The 22,876-nt window shown below is 41.8% G+C and overlaps 1 protein-coding gene across 2 annotated transcripts in view; it reads right to left on the bottom strand.

Annotated features, from left to right (window-relative positions):
* The window catches only part of NF2 (NF2, moesin-ezrin-radixin like (MERLIN) tumor suppressor), a 161,506-nt gene that overhangs the window by 57,354 nt on the left and 81,276 nt on the right, over window positions 1-22,876 (bottom strand). For both annotated transcript variants that reach the window (XM_053702186.1, XM_053702187.1), the window contains exons 14-15: window positions 13,892-14,022; window positions 5,137-5,284 (exon numbers count right to left, since the gene is read on the bottom strand). In XM_053702186.1, the coding sequence (XP_053558161.1) occupies window positions 5,137-5,284; window positions 13,892-14,022 (279 nt within the window). The remainder of the gene's footprint in view (window positions 1-5,136; window positions 5,285-13,891; window positions 14,023-22,876) is intronic.

Genomic DNA, 22,876 nt, shown 5'->3' with positions numbered 1-22,876 from the left:
TAAAGGAAGTGCTATCTTCCATAGGAATAGTGGTACGTTTAGCAAGAGTAGATAGAAATAGCCCCATCAACCTTGGGGATTTTTTTCCCAAAACTCTATAGATTTTGCTGGTAAAGGATACAATTTATTAAACCTTGAAGAAGGAATAAAAGAAGTACCTGGCTTATTCCATTCCCTAGAAATCATATCAGAAATAGCCTCAGGAATGGGAAAAACCCCTGGGGAAACCACAGGAGGTTTAAAAAACAGCATTTAAACGTTTATTAGACTGAACGTCAATAGGACTGGTTACCTCAATATCCAAAGTAATTAACACTTCTTTTAATAAAGAACGCATATACTCTATTTTAAATAAATAAGTAGATTTGTCAGTGTCAATGTCTGAGGAAGGATCTTCTGTTTCAGATAGATCCTCATCAGAAAAGGATGAATTATGTTGTTGGTCATTTGAAATTTCATCAGCTAAATGAGAAGTTTTAAAAAACCTTTTACGTTTATTAGAAGGTGGAAATGCAGACAAGGCCTTCATAATAGAATCAGAAACAAATTATTTAAAATTTACAGGTATATCATGCACATTAGAAGTTGAAGGAACTGCAACTGGCAATGTACTATTGCTGATGGAAACACTATCTGCATGTAAAAGTTTATCATGACAACTATTACAAATGACATTCGGTGGAATTATTTCTACAACTTTACAACAAATGCACTTAGCTTTGGTAGAACCGATGTCAGGCAGCAATGTTCCAGCAGAAACTTCTGAGGCAGGATCAGATTGGGACATCTTGCACAATGTAAGAGAAAAAACAACATTTAAAGCAAAATTATCTATTTCCTTATATGACAGTTTCAGGAATGGGAAAAAATGCAATAGCATAGGCCTCTGAAAGCAAAAAGCAAGAGGCAAACAAACAAGGGGTATTGAAATAATGAAAAAAATTTGGCGCCAAGAATGACCGGAAATGACACACTTGCGTCACTAATGACGCCGCAGTGTGAAAGGTCTCGGCGTCACGTATGACGCCGGAAATTACGAAGTTGCGTCATAACCGTACTTTTTCGCGCCAAAAAAAAATTTTGCGCCAAGAATGACGCAATAAAGTTTAGCATTTGACGCACCCGCGGGCCTACTACCCGCAATTACAAGAAGTAGTCAATTGAAAAAAGACTAAACCCCAGGTAAGAAATAAATTTTTAAAAAATGTTTACATTCCCAAATATGAAACTGACAGTCTGCAGAAGGAAATACATGAACCTGACTCATGGCAAATATAAGTACAATACATATATTTAGAACTTTATATAAATGCATAAAGTGCCAAACCATAGCTGAGAGTGTCTTAAGTAATGAAAACATATTTACCAAAAGACACCCATCCACATATAGCAGATAGCCAAACCAGTTCTAAAACAGTTATTAGTAGAGGTAATGGTAAATTGAGAGTATATCGTCGATCTGAAAAGGGAGGTAGGAGATGAATCTCTACGACCGATAACAGAGAACCTATGAAATAGACCCCCATTAGGGAAATCATCGTATTCAAATAAGTGATACTCCCTTCACGTCCCTCTGACATTCGTTGTACTCTGAGAGGAATCGGGCTTCAACAATGCTGAGAAGCGCATATCAACGTAGAAATCTTAGCACAAACTTACTTCACCACCTCCATAGGAGGCAAAGTTTGTAAAACTGAATTGTGGGTGTGGTGAGGGGTGTATTTATAGGCATTTTGACCTTTGGGAAACTTTGCCCCTCCTGGTAGGATTGTATATCCCATATGTCACTAGCTTATGGACTCTTGCCAATTACATGAAACAAACGATACTGTGCCTTTAAATTTTAAAACTGCAACTTTTTTACTGCTTTTTCTCTACTACAGAAAAAAATGTACCCCAGCAGTTAAATAAAAATAAAAAATAACTTTAGACACCTATACACCTCAGCAACTCTGCTGAGGTGCCTACCTGCCAACAGAAACACTCCCTGACCGGAACTCTTGTAGTCAAACGAACCGGACACTGAAGGGAAAAAACAATCCGACATTTCAGGAACACAAAAACGCTACAACCGCTTGTCTGATACTTCAGACAGAAATGCGGTAGTAGAGCCACATATGCATCCACTCCTGTCTGCTTAGGACTGCGCAATAACTAAGAGGAAGCGTGCTAAACTAAGCCCCACCAATCGTGGGCGTAACTTCCCCAAACATGTCTCTACAACGTAGTGATAGAAAACTAAGGGATCATAACCACCATCATATCCCTTATAGTCTCAAATACTTATAAAAAATTCTAGCAAGCCCAAGCTTTCTCCCTATAGCCCCAGTGTCTACTTATAGCTGTCCCAAATTGCCCTCTATATAAGAGGAATAAATGTCCCAACATAAGAGCTTCTGAATGAAACTTATGTAAGACAGTTTTCAAATAAAGATTAAGTGCCCACTTTACTCTGAATTCTTCCTCCAGAATGAATAAAGTTTAGCACTTACCTTAAATGCTGTCCGACAGCAGGACAGTCCAGCAGGTGTAAGAGGTCCTCTCCCTCCCATAGCCCTGTAGAAAAAGATAGAGCTTCTGAATGAAACTTATGTAAGCCAGTTTTCAAATAAAGATTAAGTGCCCACTTTACTCTGAATTCTTCCTCCAGAATGAATAAAGTTCCAGCAGAAACTTCTGAGGCAGGATCAGATTGGGACATCTTGCACAATGTAAGAGAAAAAACAACATATAAAGCAAAATTATCTATTTCCTTATATGACAGTTTCAGGAATGGGACAAAATGCAATAGCATAGGCCTCTGAAAGCAAAAAGCAAGAGGCAAACAAAACAAGGGGTATTGAAATAATGAAAAAAAATTTGGCGCCAAGAATGACCGGAAATGACACACTTGCGTCACTAATGACGCCGCAGTGTGAAAGGTCTCGGCGTCACGTATGACGCCGGAAATTACGAAGTTGCGTCATAACCGTACTTTTTCGCGCCAAAAAAAAATTTGCGCCAAGAATGACGCAATAAAGTTTAGCATTTGACGCACACGCGGCCTACTACCCGCAATTACAAGAAGTAGTCAATTGAAAAAAGACTAAACCCCAGGTAAGAAATAAATTTTTAAAAAATGTTTACATTCCCAAATATGAAACTGACAGTCTGCAGAAGGAAATACATGAACCTGACTCATGGCAAATATAAGTACAATACATATATTTAGAACTTTATATAAATGCATAAAGTGCCCAAACCATAGCTGAGAGTGTCTTAAGTAATGAAAACATATTTACCAAAAGACACCCATCCACATATAGCAGATAGCCAAACCAGTTCTAAAACAGTTATTAGTAGAGGTAATGGTAAATTGAGAGTATATCGTCGATCTGAAAAGGGAGGTAGGAGATGAATCTCTACGACCGATAACAGAGAACCTATGAAATAGACCCCCATTAGGGAAATCATCGTATTCAAATAAGTGATACTCCCTTCACGTCCCTCTGACATTCGTTTGTACTCTGAGAGGAATCGGGCTTCAACAATGCTGAGAAGCGCATATCAACGTAGAAATCTTAGCACAAACTTACTTCACCACCTCCATAGGAGGCAAAGTTTGTAAAACTGAATTGTGGGTGTGGTGAGGGGTGTATTTATAGGCATTTTGACCTTTGGGAAACTTTGCCCCTCCTGGTAGGATTGTATATCCCATATGTCACTAGCTTATGGACTCTTGCCAATTACATGAAACAAACGATACTGTGCCTTTAAATTTTAAAACTGCAACTTTTTTACTGCTTTTTCTCTACTACAGAAAAAAATGTACCCCAGCAGTTAATAAAATTAAAAAATAACTTAGACACTATACACCTCAGCAACTCTGCTGAGGTGCCTACCTGCCAACAGAAAACACTCCCTGACCGGAACTCTTGTAGTCAAACGAACCTGGACACTGAAGGGAAAAAACAATCCGACATTTCAGGAACACAAAAACGCTACATACCGCTTGTCTGATACTTCAGACAGAAATGCGGTAGTAGAGGCCACATATGCATCCACTCCTGTCTGCTTAGGATACTGCGCAATAACTAAGAGGAAGCGTGCTAAACTAAGCCCCACCAATCGTGGGCGTAACTTCCCCAAACATGTCTCTACAACGTAGTGATAGAAAACTAAGGGATCATAACCACCATCATATCCCTTATAGTCTCAAATACTTATAAAAAAATTCTAGCAAGCCCAAGCTTTCTCCCTATAGCCCCAGTGTCTACTTATAGCTGTCCCAAATTGCCCTCTATATAAGAGGAATAAATGTCCCAACATTTATGAATGAAACTTATGTAAGCCAGTTTTCAAATAAAGATTAAGTGCCCACTTTACTCTGAATTCTTCCTCCAGAATGAATAAAGTTTAGCACTTACCTTAAATGCTGTCCGACAGCAGGACAGTCCAGCAGGTGTAAGAGGTCCTCTCCCTCCCATAGCCCTGTAGAAAAAGATAGGCCTGAGTTTAAATGTGTTTAGGCTATCTGGATTAGGGCAGCTTAAAGGTATAGGAGGCGCAGTGAGAATTATGACCCACCAGTTCCTATAGCTCTAAAGCCACCAATGCTCTACTGAAGAGACTGATATGGACTACGGCTACACCCTAGAACAAAGCAGTACTCTCTGGCACCACTTTAAAAATAATAAGCTCTTGATTGAAGAATCTATACTAACACCTCACTTTACCTCTTCCCATCACTAACGTAGGCAAAGAGAACGACTGGAGTGGGAGGGAAGGGAGGAGCTATATATAGCAGCTCTGCTGTTGTGCTCTTTGCCTCCTCCTACTGACCAGGAGGTGAAATCCAACAAGTAAGGATGAAGATCCGTGGACTCATTGTGTCTTTAAAAAGAAATCACACACATGCTTTCTGTCTTATCAAACAATGGCTTGTTTTCTCTCTGGAAACCCAAGTGCACATATGCTCTCTGTAGTACTCAGGGAGAAAGAGAGGACTACCCTCTTAATAAACCAGAGGCCGTACACGCTCTTCTTGTATTACAAATGTATAAAATCTCTTGTGCCCATTCTCTCTAACTCTTCTTCTGAAGTAGATAACCTTTCCAAGCATATTATTTGAGCTATTTAAGCCCATCTTGGTCTCACCTTTTTGATGGTGTTCTGCTTGCTGCCAGCATTCTCATGCATGATATCCATAGCACTTTCCCGCTCCTTCAGTTTTAGGGACTCAATCTCTGTTTTGAGCTCATTCAGTTGCTCCTGAAGGTGTCGGCTCTTCTCCATGTACTCTACCCTACAGATGAGTTCACATATATAAGTCCACACACAAAACATTATGATTTAAAGGGCCATAATATTTAAAAAAATGACATGCTCTACTTTGTGTTTGACCTCCCCAAAGGGGTTAAACACACTGTATAGGTGCCCCTCAGGACCCATGGTGCATTGCTGGTCCCAAGTGGAACCTGCTGCGGATCCAATCATCAGCGCTAGTTGCATGGGTTAAATACACAGTAGAGCAGGGCCAATAGTTGTAAATTTACATGCGCTAATGGGATTAGAGAATGTCATTTTATTTTATTTTACTTTTAGGCACCTTTAAATAAGACCAGCAGGGAAAAACACCCTACAAGAAACCAGAGGCAAGCACAATTTTGGGAAAAATCTGCAATTGTGTATGAGAATATGCCTGGTGCCAGCAGAGTGAACATTTTGGCATGAGGAAATTGTTTACACTATTGCATAAGGCACTATAGCAGCATACAGGAAGCAACAAAGGTAAAGACGGTGGGGATTTAACATTGGAGGGAGTATGGTTTTATTAATATAAAATATAGATAAATAGCTACATTTTGTTTTCTTTTATAAAAATGCATAAGGACAGAAAAACAACTGCATGAATTGGTTTACTAAATAGTAATTTAAGTTATCATATAGATGTGTTTTTCTTTCAAAAGGTATCTAAGTAATAGATATAGTGACAACAGATTATGTCCTGGCAACTAAGATTAAACTACAATAAAAATGCTCTAATGCCGGATTTTTAAAATCATTTTTGTTAACTAATGTATTTTACAATGGTCACCAGGACTGCCTCATGCTCTAAAAACCTGTCAATATCTAAGTGACAATTCAATGTTAGTGGGAGGGGCAGGGATGGTAGGTGAGCATGCAGTACTATTGGATGTATACAAATTGCCTATTTTTACTTGCAGCTAGGGAAGGAAGAGATATCAGGTGATAAACGCATAGGATGCTGGACAAAACGCGTGGTGCTGGCGTCCCTGCTCATTGTTTACCTGCCTTTATTTGTGTGAGAGCACTGGCACATGGTCTCCATCACTATCTACACAAAGTTTAGTGAGAAAAAAAAAAAATCTGTAGTGAAAAAAAAAATTATGCTTACCTGATAAATGTATTTATTTCTTGACACAGTGAGTCCACTGATCATCTAATTACTATTGGGAATATCACTCCTGGCCAGCAGGAGGAGGCAAAGAGCACCACAGCAAAGCTGTTAAATATCATCTCCCTTCCCTCCAACCCCAGTCATTCGACCAAAGTAAAAGGAGAGAAAGGAAGCAACAAGGTGCAGAGGTGTCTGATGTTTATAATATGACAAAAACCTGTCTTAAAAAACAGGGCAGGCCGTGGACCTTGTCAAGAAATAAATAAATTTATCAGGTAAGCATAAATGTTGTTTTCTTTCTAATGACACGGTGAGTCCACGGATCATCTAATTACTATTGGGAATCAATACCCATGCTAGAGGACACAGATGATACGGGAGGGACAAGAGAGGGAACCTAAACGGAAGGCACCACTGCTTGAAGAACCTTTCTACCAAAGGAAGCCTCAGCCGAGGCAAAAGTATCAAATTTATAGAACTTTGAAAAAGTGTGTAGAGAGGACCAAGTTGCAGCCTTGCAAATCTGTTCCACAGAAGCTTCATTTTTGAATGCCCAGGAAGAGCGAACAGCCCTCGTAGAATGAGCCATGACTTTCAGGAGGCTGCTGTTGTGCAGCAGACGCTCCTTATGAGAAGGAAGGGTTAGGACACAAAGAAGGAACAATCTCTTGATTAATGTTCCTATCCAATACCACCTTAGGAAGAAAACCTAACTTGGTACGCAGGACTACCTTATCAAAATGAAAATAATATAAGGGGAATCACACTGCAACGCAGAGAGTTCTGAGACTCTGCAGGCAGAAGAAATTGCAACAAGAAACAAAACTTTCCAAGATAATAACTTAATATCTAAGGAATGCATAGGCTCAAACGGAGCCTGTTGAAGAACATTAAGAACAAGGTTAAGACTCCAGGGAGGAACAACAGGTTTGAACACAGGCCTGATTCTGACCAAGGCCTGACAAAAAGATTGCACGTCTGGTAAATCCGCCAGACGTTTAGGCAACAAAATAGACAAGGCAGATATTTGACCCTTCAAGGTACTTGCAGATAAAATATTTCAGCACTCATACAAATGTTCTTCACAAAAAGAGTGCAAAACACGACTTAGGTAAAATGTGAATGTCACTCTGTAGCATATCTGTATTACACAGTTTATCGGTATTCAATAGCAAGAGTTTGGTAAAAATGACGTAGATCAAACACTCGTTTGCTCAGTGAACAATAGTATATCCAATATGTATATCAATTCAAAAGACATCAAACCATGTTTCATGTAACCAAACACATATTCTGTAATCCGGTATCCACATATATAATATCGTTAGTATGAATAAAGAAAGTACAAGACAATACCTTGTTTTCTATGGGCTGCTTCTGTTGTATCTGCACACTGGAGAATCAAGAGATTTGACTATTAAGTCAGACCGGTCCTACTCACCGCAGGGAGGGGAACAAACAGAGCAGTGGTATTTCTCACTTGAATCACTCTGCGGATCCACGCTATTGAACACACCAGCTTGTAACAAATAATGCGAACACTGTTCATACAGACATGTGTAACAAATCCTTCATAAGCAGCGATTTCCCACACGCTGTACGATAAGCAAAGCAACGTCAACAAGGACGAAGTATCAGCAGGCAGCACCAATAGAGTTTAAGTTAAAATCCAAAGTCTTTATTAGTAATTTGTTAAAAGCTCATAACAAAGTATCCAAGCACACACCAAAGTAAATTCAACCCCAGCACACAGGAGCTGTTCTCCGACGCGTTTCCTGCTTACAACAAGCACTTCATCAGGGATGTGTGCTTGGAAACTTTGTCATGAGCTTTTAACAAATTACTAATAAAGACTTTGGATTTTAACTTAAACTCCATTGGTGCTGCCTGCTGATCCTTCGTCCTTGTTGAAGTTGCTTTACTTGCAGATAAACCCTTCTCCAGACCCTCCTGGAGAAAGGACAAAATTCTAGGAATCCGAACTTTACTCCAAAAGTAGCCTCTGGATTCACACCAATGCAGATATTTACGCCATATCTTATGGTAAATCTTTCTAGTCACAAGCTTACAAGCCTGAATCATGGTCTCAATGATCTACTCAGAAAAACCACGCTTAGATAAAATTAAGCGTTCAATCTCTAAGCAGTCAGCTTCAGAGAAACTAGATTTGGGTGAAGGAAGTGCCCTTGCAGTAGAAGGTCCATCCTCAAGGGAAGTCTCCAAGGTGGAAGAGATGACATCTCCACTAAGTCTGCATATTAGATCCTGCGAGGCCACGCTGGTGCGATGAGGATCACCGACGCCCTCTCCTGTTTGATTCGAGCAATGACCCAAGGAAGGAGAGTGAACAGAGGAAATAGGTATGCTAGACTGAAATTCCAAGGGAACGCCAGAGCATCTATCAGTACAGCCTGAGGATCCCTTGACCTCGACCCGTACCTCGGGAGCTTGACATTGTCGAGATGCCATGAGATTCAGTTCCGGCTGTCCCTACTTGAGAATCAAGCTGGAGAATACTTCTGGATGGAGTTCCCACTCCCCTGGGTGAAAGGTCTGTCTGCTCAGAAAATCCGCTTCCCAATTGTCCACTCCTGGAATGTGGATCACAGATAGACAGTTGTGGGTCTCCACCAACTGAATAATCTTGGCTACCTCTATCATGGCCAAGGAACTGCGAGTTCCTCCCTGATGGTTGATGTAAGCCACTGAAGTTATGTTGTCCGACTGGAACCTGATAAACCGGGCTGAAGCTAGCTGAGGCCAGGCCAGAAAAGCATTAAAGATTGCCCTCAGCTCTAGAATGTTTATGGGGAGAATAGACTCCTCCTGAGTCCATGTCCCCTGAGCCTTTAGAAAGTCCCAGACTGCTCCCCATCCCAGCAGGCTGGTGTCCGTTGTCACAATCACCCAGGTGGGTCTGCGGAAGCAGGTTCACTGGGGGAGGTGTTCCTGAGACAACCACCAAAGAAGAGAATCTCTTGTCGGCTGATCCAGATGTAATTGCGTAGACAGATCCGCAATATTCCCCGTTCCATTGTCTTAGCATGCATAACTTTAGAGGTCTGAGGTGAAAACGGGCAATTGGAATGATGTCTATGGCAGCTACCATCAGATTTGATCATCTTTGATTTTCTGACCTCTGTCAGAAATATTTTCATCGGTAGGGAATCTATTATGGTTCCCAAGAACACTACCCTTGTAGCTGGAATTAAGGAACTCTTTCCCAGATTCACCTTCCATCCGTGAGAGCGCAGGAAGGATAACAACATCTCCGTGTGAGAGTTCGCTTGTTGAATTGATGGTGCCTGAACCAGAATGTCGTCTAGATAAGGTGCCACTGCAATGCCCCGAAACCGGAGCACCGCCAACAGGGATCCCAGGACCTTTGAAAAAATTCTGGGAGCTGTGGCAAGGCCGAATGGAAGAGCCACAAAATGAAAGTGTTTGTCTAGAAATGCAAACCTCAGAAACCTGTGATGATCCCTGTTGTTGTCATGTTTTGACCCTCTTGAGCCAAGGGAAGAATGGAACGAATAGTTTCCATCTTGAAGGACGGTACTCTGAAGAACTTGTTTAGACTTGAGGTCTAGAATTGGTGTGAAAGTTCCCTCTTTTTTGGGAACCACAAACAGATTGGAGTAAAAACCCAGACCCTGTTCCTGCATTGGAACAGGAACTATCACTCCCAGGTCGGAAAGGTCTCGAAAACAGTGTAAGAACGCCTCTCTTTCTATCTGGTCTACAGATAATCTTGAGAGCAGAAACCTGCCCCTGGGAGGAAAGGTCTTGAACTCTAGTTTGTATCCCTGGGACACGATGTCCACCGCCCAGGGATCCTGAACATCCCAAACCCACACCTGAGGAAAGAAGGAAAGTTCCCCCCCACACACACACACACACACACACACAAGATCCGGTCCCAGATCGGGGGCAGACCCTTCATGCTGACTTTGAGTCAGTAGTGGGCTTCTTAGATTGCTTTCCCTTGTTCCATGACTGGTTGGATCTCCAGGAAGGCTTGGACTGTTCCTGCTTTGTAGAGGGAGAGGAAGGCTTACCCTTGAGGTTTCGAAAGGAACAAAAATTACTCTGACGTCCCTTCTGCTTATTCCTCTTATCCTGAGGGAGGAAATGACCCTTTCCTCCCATAATGTCGGAAATAATTTCAGCCAATCCCAGCCCAAACAAGGTCTTACCCTTGTAAGGAATCGCCAAAAAGTTTGGACTTAGACGACACATCCACAGACCAGGATTTCAACCATAAGGCTCTGCGGGCCAGTACGGCAAACCCAGAAATGTTTGCTCCCAGCTTGATAACCTGTAGGGAAGCATCCGTAATAAAGGAATTGGCCAACTTAAGGGCCTTGATCCTATCCTGGATCTCTTCAAGGGGAGTGTCTGTCCGAATAGAATCAGACAACACATCAAACCAGTATGCCGACGTAATAGTGACAGTAGCAATACACACCGCAGGTTGCCATTGTAAACCCTGGTGTACATACATCTTTTTGAGCAACCCCTCCAACTTCTTATCCATAGGATCTTTAAAGGAACAACTATCCTCTATGGGAATAGTGGTTCTCTTAGCCAAAGTGGAAATTGCCCTTTCCACCTTGGGGACCGTCTGCCAAGACTCCTTGATAGAGTCAGCAATAGGAAACATCTTCTTAAAAATAGGGGCTGTAGAAAAAGGGATACCCGGTCTCTCCCATTCCCTCGCAATAATTTCTGTGCCCCGATCTGGTACCGGGAAAACCTCCACCATGGAAGGTACATCAAAATACTTGTTAAGTTTACTAGACTTCTTAGGGTTGACTATGACAGTAGTGTCAGAGTCGTCCAAGGAAGCCAAAACCTCCTTAAGCAACAAAGGAGGTGCTCCAGCTTAAATCTAAATGATACCACTTCAGCTTCAGAAGAATGATTTACACTGTCTGAGTCTGAGATATTACCCTCAGATGCCAACGAAGTACCTTCCTCCTCAAATTTCTGGAAAGGAACATTCTGGACAGCCACTACTGTGTCAGACACCTTACTCCCTAAATCCTTAGATTTCCTCTTGCGCTTTCTCTGCAGCATGGGAAAGGCAGACAACGCATCAGTTACCACAGAAGATATAAGGGTAGAGATGTCTTGCAACGAAACTCCAACTGGAGCTTGTGAGGAAGCGCAGGGCACTGCATGTGTGGACGACAATTTTTTGGACATTTGAGGAGAAAGCTGTGGCATATCTTGAACATTTGCAGGAGACCCCTGAACAGCATCCTCTTTAGACTATGCTGGCTCAGATTCAAACAGCCTATCCCTGTAATTCAATGTTCTCTCAATACATGAGGAACAGAAAGGGATTGGTGGTTCCACATTAGAATCAAAACATAAAGTACATGTAACATTCTGCAGGGCCTCTTGGTCCATTTTTACCCAAGAATTAACCAAATGGAAAAAAAAATGCTTTTATTTGACTTCTAACTTTAATCACAAAAAACGGTTCTGTCCCTTTAAATGATAATCTTTTATATGTGTGACACAAAAAAACATCTTATAACAACCCAGACAGCCTCTACACCTCAGCCAGACATGCTGAGGTGCCTACCTGTCCTGCTGACCGCCGGAATAGATAACTGCCCAACTCCAGTTAGTATAAGAATCCAGACTCAATAAGAGCTGCTCCACTCGGTATCCGCTTTTTGTTTTTTTAGAATGCTTCACACAGAAAGCGGAACTGCAACTATGAGAAGCATATCCGACACACCGGAACTGAGTAGGGATGAAAGGAAGAGCGCAAATTCTTTGCCGCTTCTAAAAACAGACCTACCCATCGTGGGCGTAACAGCCAGAACCTCCCGGCCGACAATTATGAAAATAAAGTCCCTGGGAGAGTAAAACCACCATAAATTGAGCAATAAAAATGAACTAAATCTATAGTTCCTTCTTCACGTCCCCAGTGCCTGCACAAACTGTTTGTCATGTCCTATAACCCACGATAGGATAAATGAGTCCCAACAGATAAACTGTTAAAGTGCCAATATTTTTCTGCATGTCTCCTAGAAAAATAAACTTAGCACTTACCTCTATGAATTCTGCCTGGCAGCAGGGTAGTTCACTAAGTTTGAGAGGTATCCTCCCTCCCATGGACCTGTGGAAGAAAAACAGACTGAGTAATCTTACGCAGGCTTTTAATGTTAGGGCAGCATTAAATACATGGGAGGCGCAGTGAGGATTGTACCCCACAAGTTCCCATTGCTTGAAAGCCACCACTGCTCTACTGAAGAGACTGACATGGGCTACAGCTACACCCCAAGACAAAGCAGAACAAACTTGTACTGCTAAAAAATAACAAAATCTTGCTTGAAGAATCTTCTTCCAAAAACCTAAACTTTACCACCTCCTTGCTCTTAACGTAGGCAAAAGGAATGACTGGGGTTGGAGGGAAGGGAGGTGATATTTAACAGCTTTGCTGTGGTGCTCTTTGCCTCCTCCTGCTGGCCAGGAGTGACATTCCCAATAGTAATTAGATGATCCGTGGACTTACCGTGTCATTAGAAAGAAAGTTGTGTTTTTTTACCATTTATGGCATGAACAAAGGCCGAGCTAATAATTAAAAAAAAAAAGGATGATTAGATATTCGAAACCAGCTCTGGAAAAGTGTGAAAAATTATTTTGGGAGAAAAATGGCTGGCTTGATGTTTAATAGGCAAAATGGTAGTATGGGGAACCGTGTTTTAAGTCTATATGGGGCCATTGATATCATTAAATTGTTAAGCCCTGCACTAGGTAGCTATATTTAAAAATATATTTGTTTGTCTTAATTATAGAGTGTTTGATTAAACTGTAGTAACATAAGGGTTTTGACTTGGTATCATTTTGGAATGTTTCAGAAATCACAGTGCAAAGACCAGAAATATTAAAGCGTATATATATATATATATATATATATATATATATATATATATATATATAAAAAAATATATATATACACATATATACACACACACAGCTATATATATATATATATATATATATATATATATATATATATATATATATATATATATATATATATATATATATATATATATATATATATATATATATAAAGATTATATCTTACTTTTGGCCAGATTAATACAAATTCACTGGTATAGAGAAAGAGGCAAAATTTTTGGGTATTTTTTGAGTGTTATAATGTAATGTATGTGTCTCTCTTCACATGTAGAACCTGCACAGGGAGATAAACAGCTCTCACCTTTAAAGTTGCATTTCTAAAGTTCAATAAAGGGGCCTTTACAGCATTAGAGAATCAGCTGTTTATATGCACCTGTCCTACAATATGGCAGTATTTAGTCAGTGTATATATAATGATCATTATTTTACAGAAGGTTACAATTTACATAATACAGCTGTCCAGAATGCTCAGACACATGTGGTGCAGGTCAGCTCATGTAGGTGTACAAACAACAATCAAGGTCCCCCCCTTATCCCCTTACTTACTTCTCCTTTTCTATTTCCATGGACAGGCGTTTCATGTCGGTATCTTTAAAGTCATATGACATGCTTTCAGTAAGCATGCTGAAACTTGGCACATCCGCAGGAGTCGCAGAGCTGTTGGTCGCTGATACTTGCTGAGAAAATATGAAACGTTAAATTATCCCATCACAAAAAAACATAACTTATGCTTACCTGATAAATTCCTTTCTTCTGTAGTGTGATCAGTCCACGGGTCATCATTACTTCTGGGATATTACTCCTCCCCAACAGGAAGTGCAAGAGGATTCACCCAGCAGAGCTGCATATAGCTCCTCCCCTCTACGTCACTCCCAGTCATTCGACCAAGGACCAACGAGAAAGGAAAAGCCAAGGGTGAAGTGGTGACTGGAGTATAAATTAAAAAATATTTACCTGCCTTAAAAACAGGGCGGGCCGTGGACTGATCACACTACAGAAGAAAGGAATTTATCAGGTAAGCATAAATTATGTTTTCTTCTGTTAAGTGTGATCAGTCCACGGGTCATCATTACTTCTGGGATACCAATACCAAAGCAAAAGTACACGGATGACGGGAGGGATAGGCAGGCTCTTTATACAGAAGGAACCACTGCCTGAAGAACCTTTCTCCCAAAAATAGCCTCCGATGAAGCAAAAGTGTCAAATTTGTAAAATTTGGAAAAAGTATGAAGCGAAGACCAAGTTGCAGCCTTGCAAATCTGTTCAACAGAGGCCTCATTCTTGAAGGCCCAAGTGGAAGCCACAGCTCTAGTAGAATGAGCTGTAATTCTTTCAGGAGGCTGCTGTCCAGCAGTCTCATAAGCTAAGCGAATTATGCTACGAAGCCAAAAAGAAAGAGAGGTAGCAGAAGCTTTTTGACCTCTCCTCTGCCCAGAGTAAACGACAAACAGAGAAGACGTTTGTCGAAATTCCTTAGTTGCCTGTAAGTAAAATTTTAGAGCACGGACTACATCCAGGTTGTGCAGTAGACGTTCCTTCTTCGAAGAAGGATTTGGGCACAAAGAAGGAACAACAATCTCTTGATTGATATTCCTGTTAGTAACTACCTTAGGTAAGAACCCAGGTTTAGTACGCAGAACTACCTTATCCGAATGAAAAATCAAATAAGGAGAATCACAATGTAAGGCTGATAATTCAGAGACTCTTCGAGCCGAGGAAATAGCCATTAAAAATAGAACTTTCCAAGATAACAACTTTATATCAATGGAATGAAGGGGTTCAAACGGAACGCCCTGTAAAACATTAAGAACCAGGTTTAAACTCCATGGTGGAGCAACAGTTTTAAACACAGGCTTAATCCTGGCCAAAGCCTGACAAAAAGCCTGGACGTCAGGAACTTCTGACAGACGTTTGTGTAACAGAATGGACAGAGCTGAGATCTGTCCCTTTAATGAACTAGCAGATAAACCCTTTTCTAAACCTTCTTGTAGAAAAGACAATATCCTAGGAATCCTAATCTTACTCCAAGAGTAACCTTTGGATTCACACCAATATAGGTATTTACGCCATATCTTATGGTAAATCTTTCTGGTAACAGGTTTCCTAGCCTGTATTAAGGTATCAATAACTGACTCAGAAAACCCACGTCTTGATAAAATCAAGCGTTCAATTTCCAAGCAGTCAGCTTCAGAGAAGTTAGATTTTGATGTTTGAAGGGACCCTGTATCAGAAGGTCCTGTTTCAGAGGTAGAGACCAAGGTGGACAGGATGACATGTCCACCAGGTCTGCATACCAAGTCCTGCGTGGCCACGCAGGTGCTATTAGAATCACTGATGCTCTCTCTTGTTTGATTCTGGCAATCAATCGAGGAAGCATCGGGAAGGGTGGAAACACGTAAGCCATCCTGAAGTCCCAAGGTGCTGTCAGGGCATCTATCAGGACTGCTCCTGGATCCCTGGATCTGGACCCGTAACGAGGAAGCTTGGCGTTCTGTCGAGACGCCATGAGATCTATCTCTGGTTTGCCCCAACGTCGAAGTATTTGGGCAAAGACCTCCGGATGGAGTTCCTACTCCCCCGGATGAAAAGTCTGACGACTTAAGAAATCCGCCTCCCAGTTCTCCACTCCCGGGATGTGGATTGCTGACAGGTGGCAAGAGTGAGACTCTGCCCAGCGAATTATCTTTGATACTTCCATCATAGCTAGGGAGCTTCTTGTCCCTCCCTGATGGTTGATGTAAGCTACAGTCGTGATGTTGTCCGACTGAAACCTGATGAACCCCCGAGTTGTCAACTGGGGCCAAGCCAGGAGGGCATTGAGAACTGCTCTCAATTCCAGAATGTTTATTGGCAGGAGACTCTCCTCCTGACTCCATTGTCCCTGAGCCTTCAGAGAATTCCAGACGGCACCCCAACCTAGAAGGCTGGCGTCTGTTGTTACAATTGTCCAGTCTGGTCTGCTGAATGGCATCCCCCTGGACAGATGTGGCCGAGAAAGCCACCATAGAAGAGAATTTCTGGTCTCTTGATCCAGATTCAGAGAAGGGGATAAGTCTGAGTAATCCCCATTCCACTGACTTAGCATGCACAGTTGCAGTGGTCTGAGGTGTAAGCGTGCAAAGGGTACTATGTCCATTGCCGCTACCATTAAGCCGATTACCTCCATGCATTGAGCCACTGACGGGTGTTGAATGGAATGAAGGGTGCGGCAAGCACTTTGAAGTCTTGTTAGCCTGTCCTTTGTCAGGTAAATCTTCATTTCTACAGAATCTATAAGAGTCCCCAGGAAGGGAACTCTTGTGAGTGGAACGAGTGAACTTTTCTTTTCGTTCACCTTCCATCCATGTGACCTTAGAAATGCCAGTACTAACTCTGTATGAGATTTGGCAGTTTGAAAGCTTGAAGCTTGTATCAGAATGTCGTCTAGGTATGGAGCTACCGAGATTCCCCGCGGTCTTAGTACCGCCAGAAGAGCACCCAGAACCTTTGTGAAGATTCTTGGAGCTGTAGCCAATCCGAATGGAAGAGCCACAAACTGGTAATGCCTGTCTAGGAAGGCAAACCTTAGGTACCGGTAATGATCTTTGTGAATCGGTATGTGAAGGTAAGCATCTTTTAAATCTACAGTGGTCATGTACTGACCCCTCTTGGATCATAGGTAAAATTGTCCGAATAGTCTCCATCTTGAACGATGGAACTCTTAGGAATTTGTTTAGGATCTTTAAGTCCAGGATTGGTCTGAAAGTTCCCTCTTTTTTGGGAACCACAAACAGATTTGAGTAAAACCCCTGTCCCTGTTCCGATCGTGGAACTGGATGGATTACTCCCATTAACAAGAGCTCTTGTACGCAGCGTAGAAACGCCTCTTTCTTTGTCTGGATTGTTGACAACCTTGACAGATGAAATCTCTCTCTTGGAGGAGAGTATTTGAAGTCCAGAAGGTATCCCTGAGATATTATCTCTAGCGCCCAGGGATCCTGGACATCTCTTGCCCAAGCCTGGGCGAAGAGAGAAAGTCTGCCCCCCACTAGATCCGATCCCGGATCGGGGGCCCTCAATTCATGCTGTTTTAGGGGCAGCAGCAGGTTTCCTGGTCTGCTTGCCCTTGTTCCAGGACTGGTTAGGTTTCCAGCCTTGTCTGTAGCGAGCAACAGCTCCTTCCTGTTTTGGTGCAGAGGAAGTTGATGCTGCTCCTGCTTTGAAATTACGAAAGGAACGAAAATTAGACTGTCTAGCCTTAGCTTTGGCTTTGTCCTGAGGCAGGGCATGGCCTTTACCTCCTGTAATGTCAGCGATAATCTCTTTCAACCCGGGCCCGAATAAGGTCTGCCCTTTGAAAGGTATATTAAGCAATTTAGACTTAGAAGTAACATCAGCTGACCAGGATTTTAGCCACAGCGCCCTGCGTGCCTGAATGGCGAATCCTGAATTCTTCGCCGTAAGTTTAGTAAGATGTACTACGGCCTCCGAAATGAATGAATTAGCTAGTTTAAGGACTCTAAGCCTGTCCGTAATGTCGTCCAGAGTAGCTGAACTAATGTTCTCTTCCAGAGACTCAATCCAGAATGCCGCTGCAGCCGTGATCGGCGCAATGCATGCAAGGGGTTGCAATATAAAACCTTGTTGAACAAACATTTTCTTAAGGTAACCCTCTAATTTTTTATCCATTGGATCTGAAAAAGCACAGCTATCCTCCACCGGGATAGTGGTACGCTTAGCTAAAGTAGAAACTGCTCCCTCCACCTTAGGGACCGTTTGCCATAAGTCCCGTGTGGTGGCGTCTATTGGAAACATTTTTCTAAATATCGGAGGGGGTGAGAACGGCACACCGGGTCTATCCCACTCCTTAGTAACAATTTCAGTAAGTCTCTTAGGTATAGGAAAAACCTCAGTACTCGCCGGTACCGCAAAATATTTATCCAACCTACACATTTTCTCTGGTATTGCAACTGTGTTACAATCATTCAGAGCCGCTAACACCTCCCCTAGTAATACACGGAGGTTTTCCAGTTTAAATTTAAAATTTGAAATATCTGAATCCAGTCTGTTTGGATCAGAACCGTCACCCACAGAATGAAGTTCTCCGTCCTCATGTTCTGCCACCTGTGACGCAGTGTCTGACATGGCCCTAATATTATCAGCGCACTCTGTTCTCACCCCAGAGTGATCACGCTTACCTCTTAGTTCTGGTAATTTAGCCAAAACTTCAGTCATAACAGTAGCCATATCCTGTAATGTGATTTGTAATGGCCGCCCAGATGTACTCGGCGCTACAATATCACGCACCTCCCGAGCGGGAGATGCAGGTACTGACACGTGAGGCGAGTTAGTCGGCATAACTCTCCCCTCGTTGTTTGGTGAAATTTGTTCAATTTGTACAGATTGACTTTTATTTAAAGTAGCATCAATACAGTTAGTACATAAATTTCTATTGGGCTCCACTTTGGCATTGCAACAAATGACACAGGTATCTTCCTCTGAATCAGACATGTTTAACACACTAGCAAATAAACTTGCAACTTGGAATACAATTCAATTAGAATAATATTAAAAACGTACTGTGCCTTTAAGAAGCACAGAAGATCTATGACAGTTGAAAATTAATAAATTGAAACAGTTATAGCCTCAATCCTTATAAACAACACAACTTTAGCAAAGGTTTAATCCCATTAGCAAAGATAACAAATTCTGAAAGCAGGAAACAAATTACAGAATAAACGTTTTTTGTCTCAGTCAACTATAATTCTCACAGCTCTGCTGAGAGAAATTACCTCCCTCAAAATAAGTTTTGAAGACCCCTGAGCTCTGTAGAGATGAACCGGATCATGCAGGAAATACAATGAGCTGCTGACTGAAATATCTGATGCGTAGCAAAAGCGCCAAAAAACGGCCCCTCCCCCTCACACACAGCAGTGAGAGAGAACAGAAACTGTCAGAAAAAAGATTAAGCAACTGCCAAGTGGAAAAATAGTGCCCAAAACATTTATTCACTCAGTACCTCAGCAAATGAAAACGATTTTACATTCCAGCAAAAACGTTAAACATAATTTCTAGTTATTAAACAGCTTTATGTACTTCTTACAGTGTAATTCTAGTGAAGTACCATTCCCCAGAATACTGAAGTGTAAAGTATACATACATGACATTATATCGGTATGGCAGGATTTTCTCATCAATTCCATTGTCAGAAAATAAAAGCTGCTACATACCTCTATGCAGATTCATCTGCCCGCTGTCCCCTGATCTGAAGTTTACCTCTCCTCAGATGGCCGAGAAACAGCAATATGATCTTAACTACTCCGGCTAAAATCATAGCAAAAACTCTGGTAGATTCTTCTTCAAACTCTGCCAGAGAGGTAATAACACACTCCGGTGCTATTTTAAAATAACAAACTTTTGATTGAAGATATAAAACTAAGTATAATCACCATAGTCCTCTCACACATCCTATCTAGTCGTTGGGTGCAAGAGAATGACTGGGAGTGACGTAGAGGGGAGGAGCTATATGCAGCTCTGCTGGGTGAATCCTCTTGCACTTCCTGTTGGGGAGGAGTAATATCCCAGAAGTAATGATGACCCGTGGACTGATCACACTTAACAGAAGAAACTAAAATTTATGCTTGCCTGAAATTTCTTTTCGGGCATGGAGAGTCCACGATTTCATTCCAATTACTCTAGTGAGAATTCAACTCCTGGCCAGCAGGAGGAGGCAAAGAGCACCCCAGCAGAGCTGTTAAGTGTCACTTCCCTTACCCAAAACCCCCAGTCATTCGGCTGAAGGGAAATGGAAAAAGAAGATAACACAAGGGTATAGAGGTTCCTGAAGTTTGTACAAAAAAGCTGCAGTCTTAAATTTTAATATGGGCGGGTCGTGGACTCTTCAATGCCCGGAAAGAAAGAAATTTATCAGGTAAGCATAAATTTTGTTTTATTTCCTATGGCATGGAGAGTCCACGATTTCATTCCAATTACTAGTGGGAACCAATACCCAAGCTATAGGACACAGAATGAAAAGGGAGGGAGAACAAGACAGGCGAACCTAAACAGAAGGCACGACCCCTTGAAGAACTTTTCTCACAAAGGAAACCTCAGCCGAGGCAAAAATATCAAAATTTGGAGAGTTTGGAAAAGGAATGCAAAGAGGACCAAGTGGCCACCTTTCAGATTTGTTCCACAGAAGCTTATGTATGAAAGCCCAGGAAGAAGAGACAGCCCTAGTGGAATGAGTCATAACTCTCTCAGGAGGCTGCTCACAAGCTGTTCATAAGCCAACCGGCTAACACTTTTCAAACAGAGAGAACGAGTAGTGGCCTTCTGACCCTTAAACTTATCAAAGAAAACAACAAATAGAGAAGAACGATTGACGAAAATCCTTATTTGTTTAATTTAAAGCACGCATAACATCCAAATTATGCAACAGGCGTTCCTTCAAAAAGAAGGATTAGGACAAATAGAAGGATCAACAATTTCCTGATTGATATTGTGGTCTGATACTATACTTTGGGAAGAAATCCCAACCTAGTATGAAGAACTGACTTATCAGTCTGAAAGATAAGGTGAGTCACACTGCAGAGCCGAAAACTCAGAAACTTTGCGAGCAGAAAAGGCTCTAAGGAGGAGCAACAGGTTTAAATATAGGCCTGAATTTGACCAAGGCCTAAATCAAAGATTGGACATCTGGCAGATCGGCCAGACGTATGAACAAAAAAAAAAAAAAGGGAGTATACAGTGCAGAAAACTGACCCTTCAGAGAACTGACGGACAACCCTTTCTCCAGGCCATCCTGAAGAAAAGATAAAAGTACAAGAAACTCATACAGGACTCCAAGAGAGAACCTTGCGATTCACATCCAAAAAAGGTATTTACGTCATGCCTGAAGCATTGGTCAATGACCTACTCAGAAAAACCACGTCTAGCCAAGACTAGACTTTCAAGCTCCAAGCAGTCAGCTTCAGAGAATCTATATTTGGGTGGGGGAAGGGACCAGAAAAGAAGGTCGTTCCTCAAGGGCAACCTCTAAGGGGGGGAGAGATGACACTTCACTAGATCCACAATTTCTCGAGGAATGAGAGCAAACAGAGGAAAAAATTTATGCTTACCTGATAAATAATTTCTTTCTTAACACGATGAGTCCACGGATCATCATTAATTAGTGTTGGGAATATCACTCCTGCCCAGCAGGAGGCGGCAAAGAGCACCACAGCAAAGCTGTTAAATATCAGCTCCCTTCCCTCCCACCCCAGTCATTCGACCGAAGTAAAGGAGAGAAAGGAAGCAACAAGGTGCAGAGTTGCCTGAAGTTTATAACATATCAACAACCTATCTTAAAAACAGGACGGGCCGTGAACTCATCGTGTCAAGAAAGAATTAAATTTATCAGGTAAGCATTAATTTTGTTTTCTTTCTAATGACACAATGAGTCCACGGGATCATCACTAATTACTGTTGGGAATCAATACCCAAGCTAGAGTACACAGATTATAAGGGAGGGACAACACAGGAAACCTAAACTGAAGGCACCACTGCTTGAAGAACCTTTCTCCCAAAAACAACCTCAGTTGAGGCCAAAAAGTCAAATTTTGAAGAAAAGTGTAGAGAGGACTAAGATGCAGCCTTGCAAATCTGATCCATAGAAGTTTTGCTTCTGAATGCCCATGAAAAATCAACAGCCCTCTTGGAATGAGTCGTAACTCTCTCTGGAGGTAGCTGTCCAACAATTTCATAGGCAAACCGTATAATACTCTTCAGCCATAAAGAAAGAAAAAAGACAATTTATGCTTACCTGAAAAATGTGTTTCTTTTTAGACACGATGAGTCCACGGATTTCTTCCTTACTTGTGGGATATTCACCTCCTGGTCAGCAGGAAGAGGCAAAGAGCACCACAGCAGAGCTGCTATATATAGCTCCTCCCTTCCTTCCTATTCCAGTCATTCGACCGAAGTTAGGAAGAGAAAGGAAAAGCCAAGGTGCAGAGGTGTCTGAAGTTTACAAAAAATGAACCTGTCTCAGAGAACAGGGCGGGCCGTGGACTCATCGTGTCTAAAAAGAAACAAATTTATCAGGTAAGCATAAATTTTCTTTTCTTTTTAAAGACACGATGAGTCCACGGATTTCATCTTTACTTGTGGTATACAAAAGTACACGGATGAAAAGGGAGGGACAAGACAGGAACCCTAAACGGAAGGCACCACTGCTTGAAGAACCTTTCTCCCAAAAACCGCCTTAGCAGAGGCAAAAGTATCAAATTTGTAAAATTCTGAAAAAATATGAAGAGAGGACCAAGTTGCAGCTTTGCAAATCTGTTCTACAGAAGCTTCATTTTTGAATGCCCATGAGGAAGCAACCACCCTAGTGGAATGAGACGTAATTCCTTCAGGAGGCTGCTGTCCAGCACTTTCATACGCAAAACGGATGATACTCTTCAGCCAAAGGGAAAGAGAGGTAGCCGTAGCTTTCTGACCTTTACGTGCCCCAGAAAAAATGATAAACAAAGAAGACGACTGACGAAAGTCTTTAGTTGCTTGCAAATA

This window comes from Bombina bombina, chromosome 2, assembly GCF_027579735.1.
Source record: "Bombina bombina isolate aBomBom1 chromosome 2, aBomBom1.pri, whole genome shotgun sequence".
NCBI classification, from domain to species: Eukaryota; Metazoa; Chordata; class Amphibia; order Anura; family Bombinatoridae; genus Bombina; species Bombina bombina.
The sequence above is the reverse complement of the archived record's forward strand: the minus strand, read 5'-3'. Positions and strand labels throughout refer to the sequence as shown.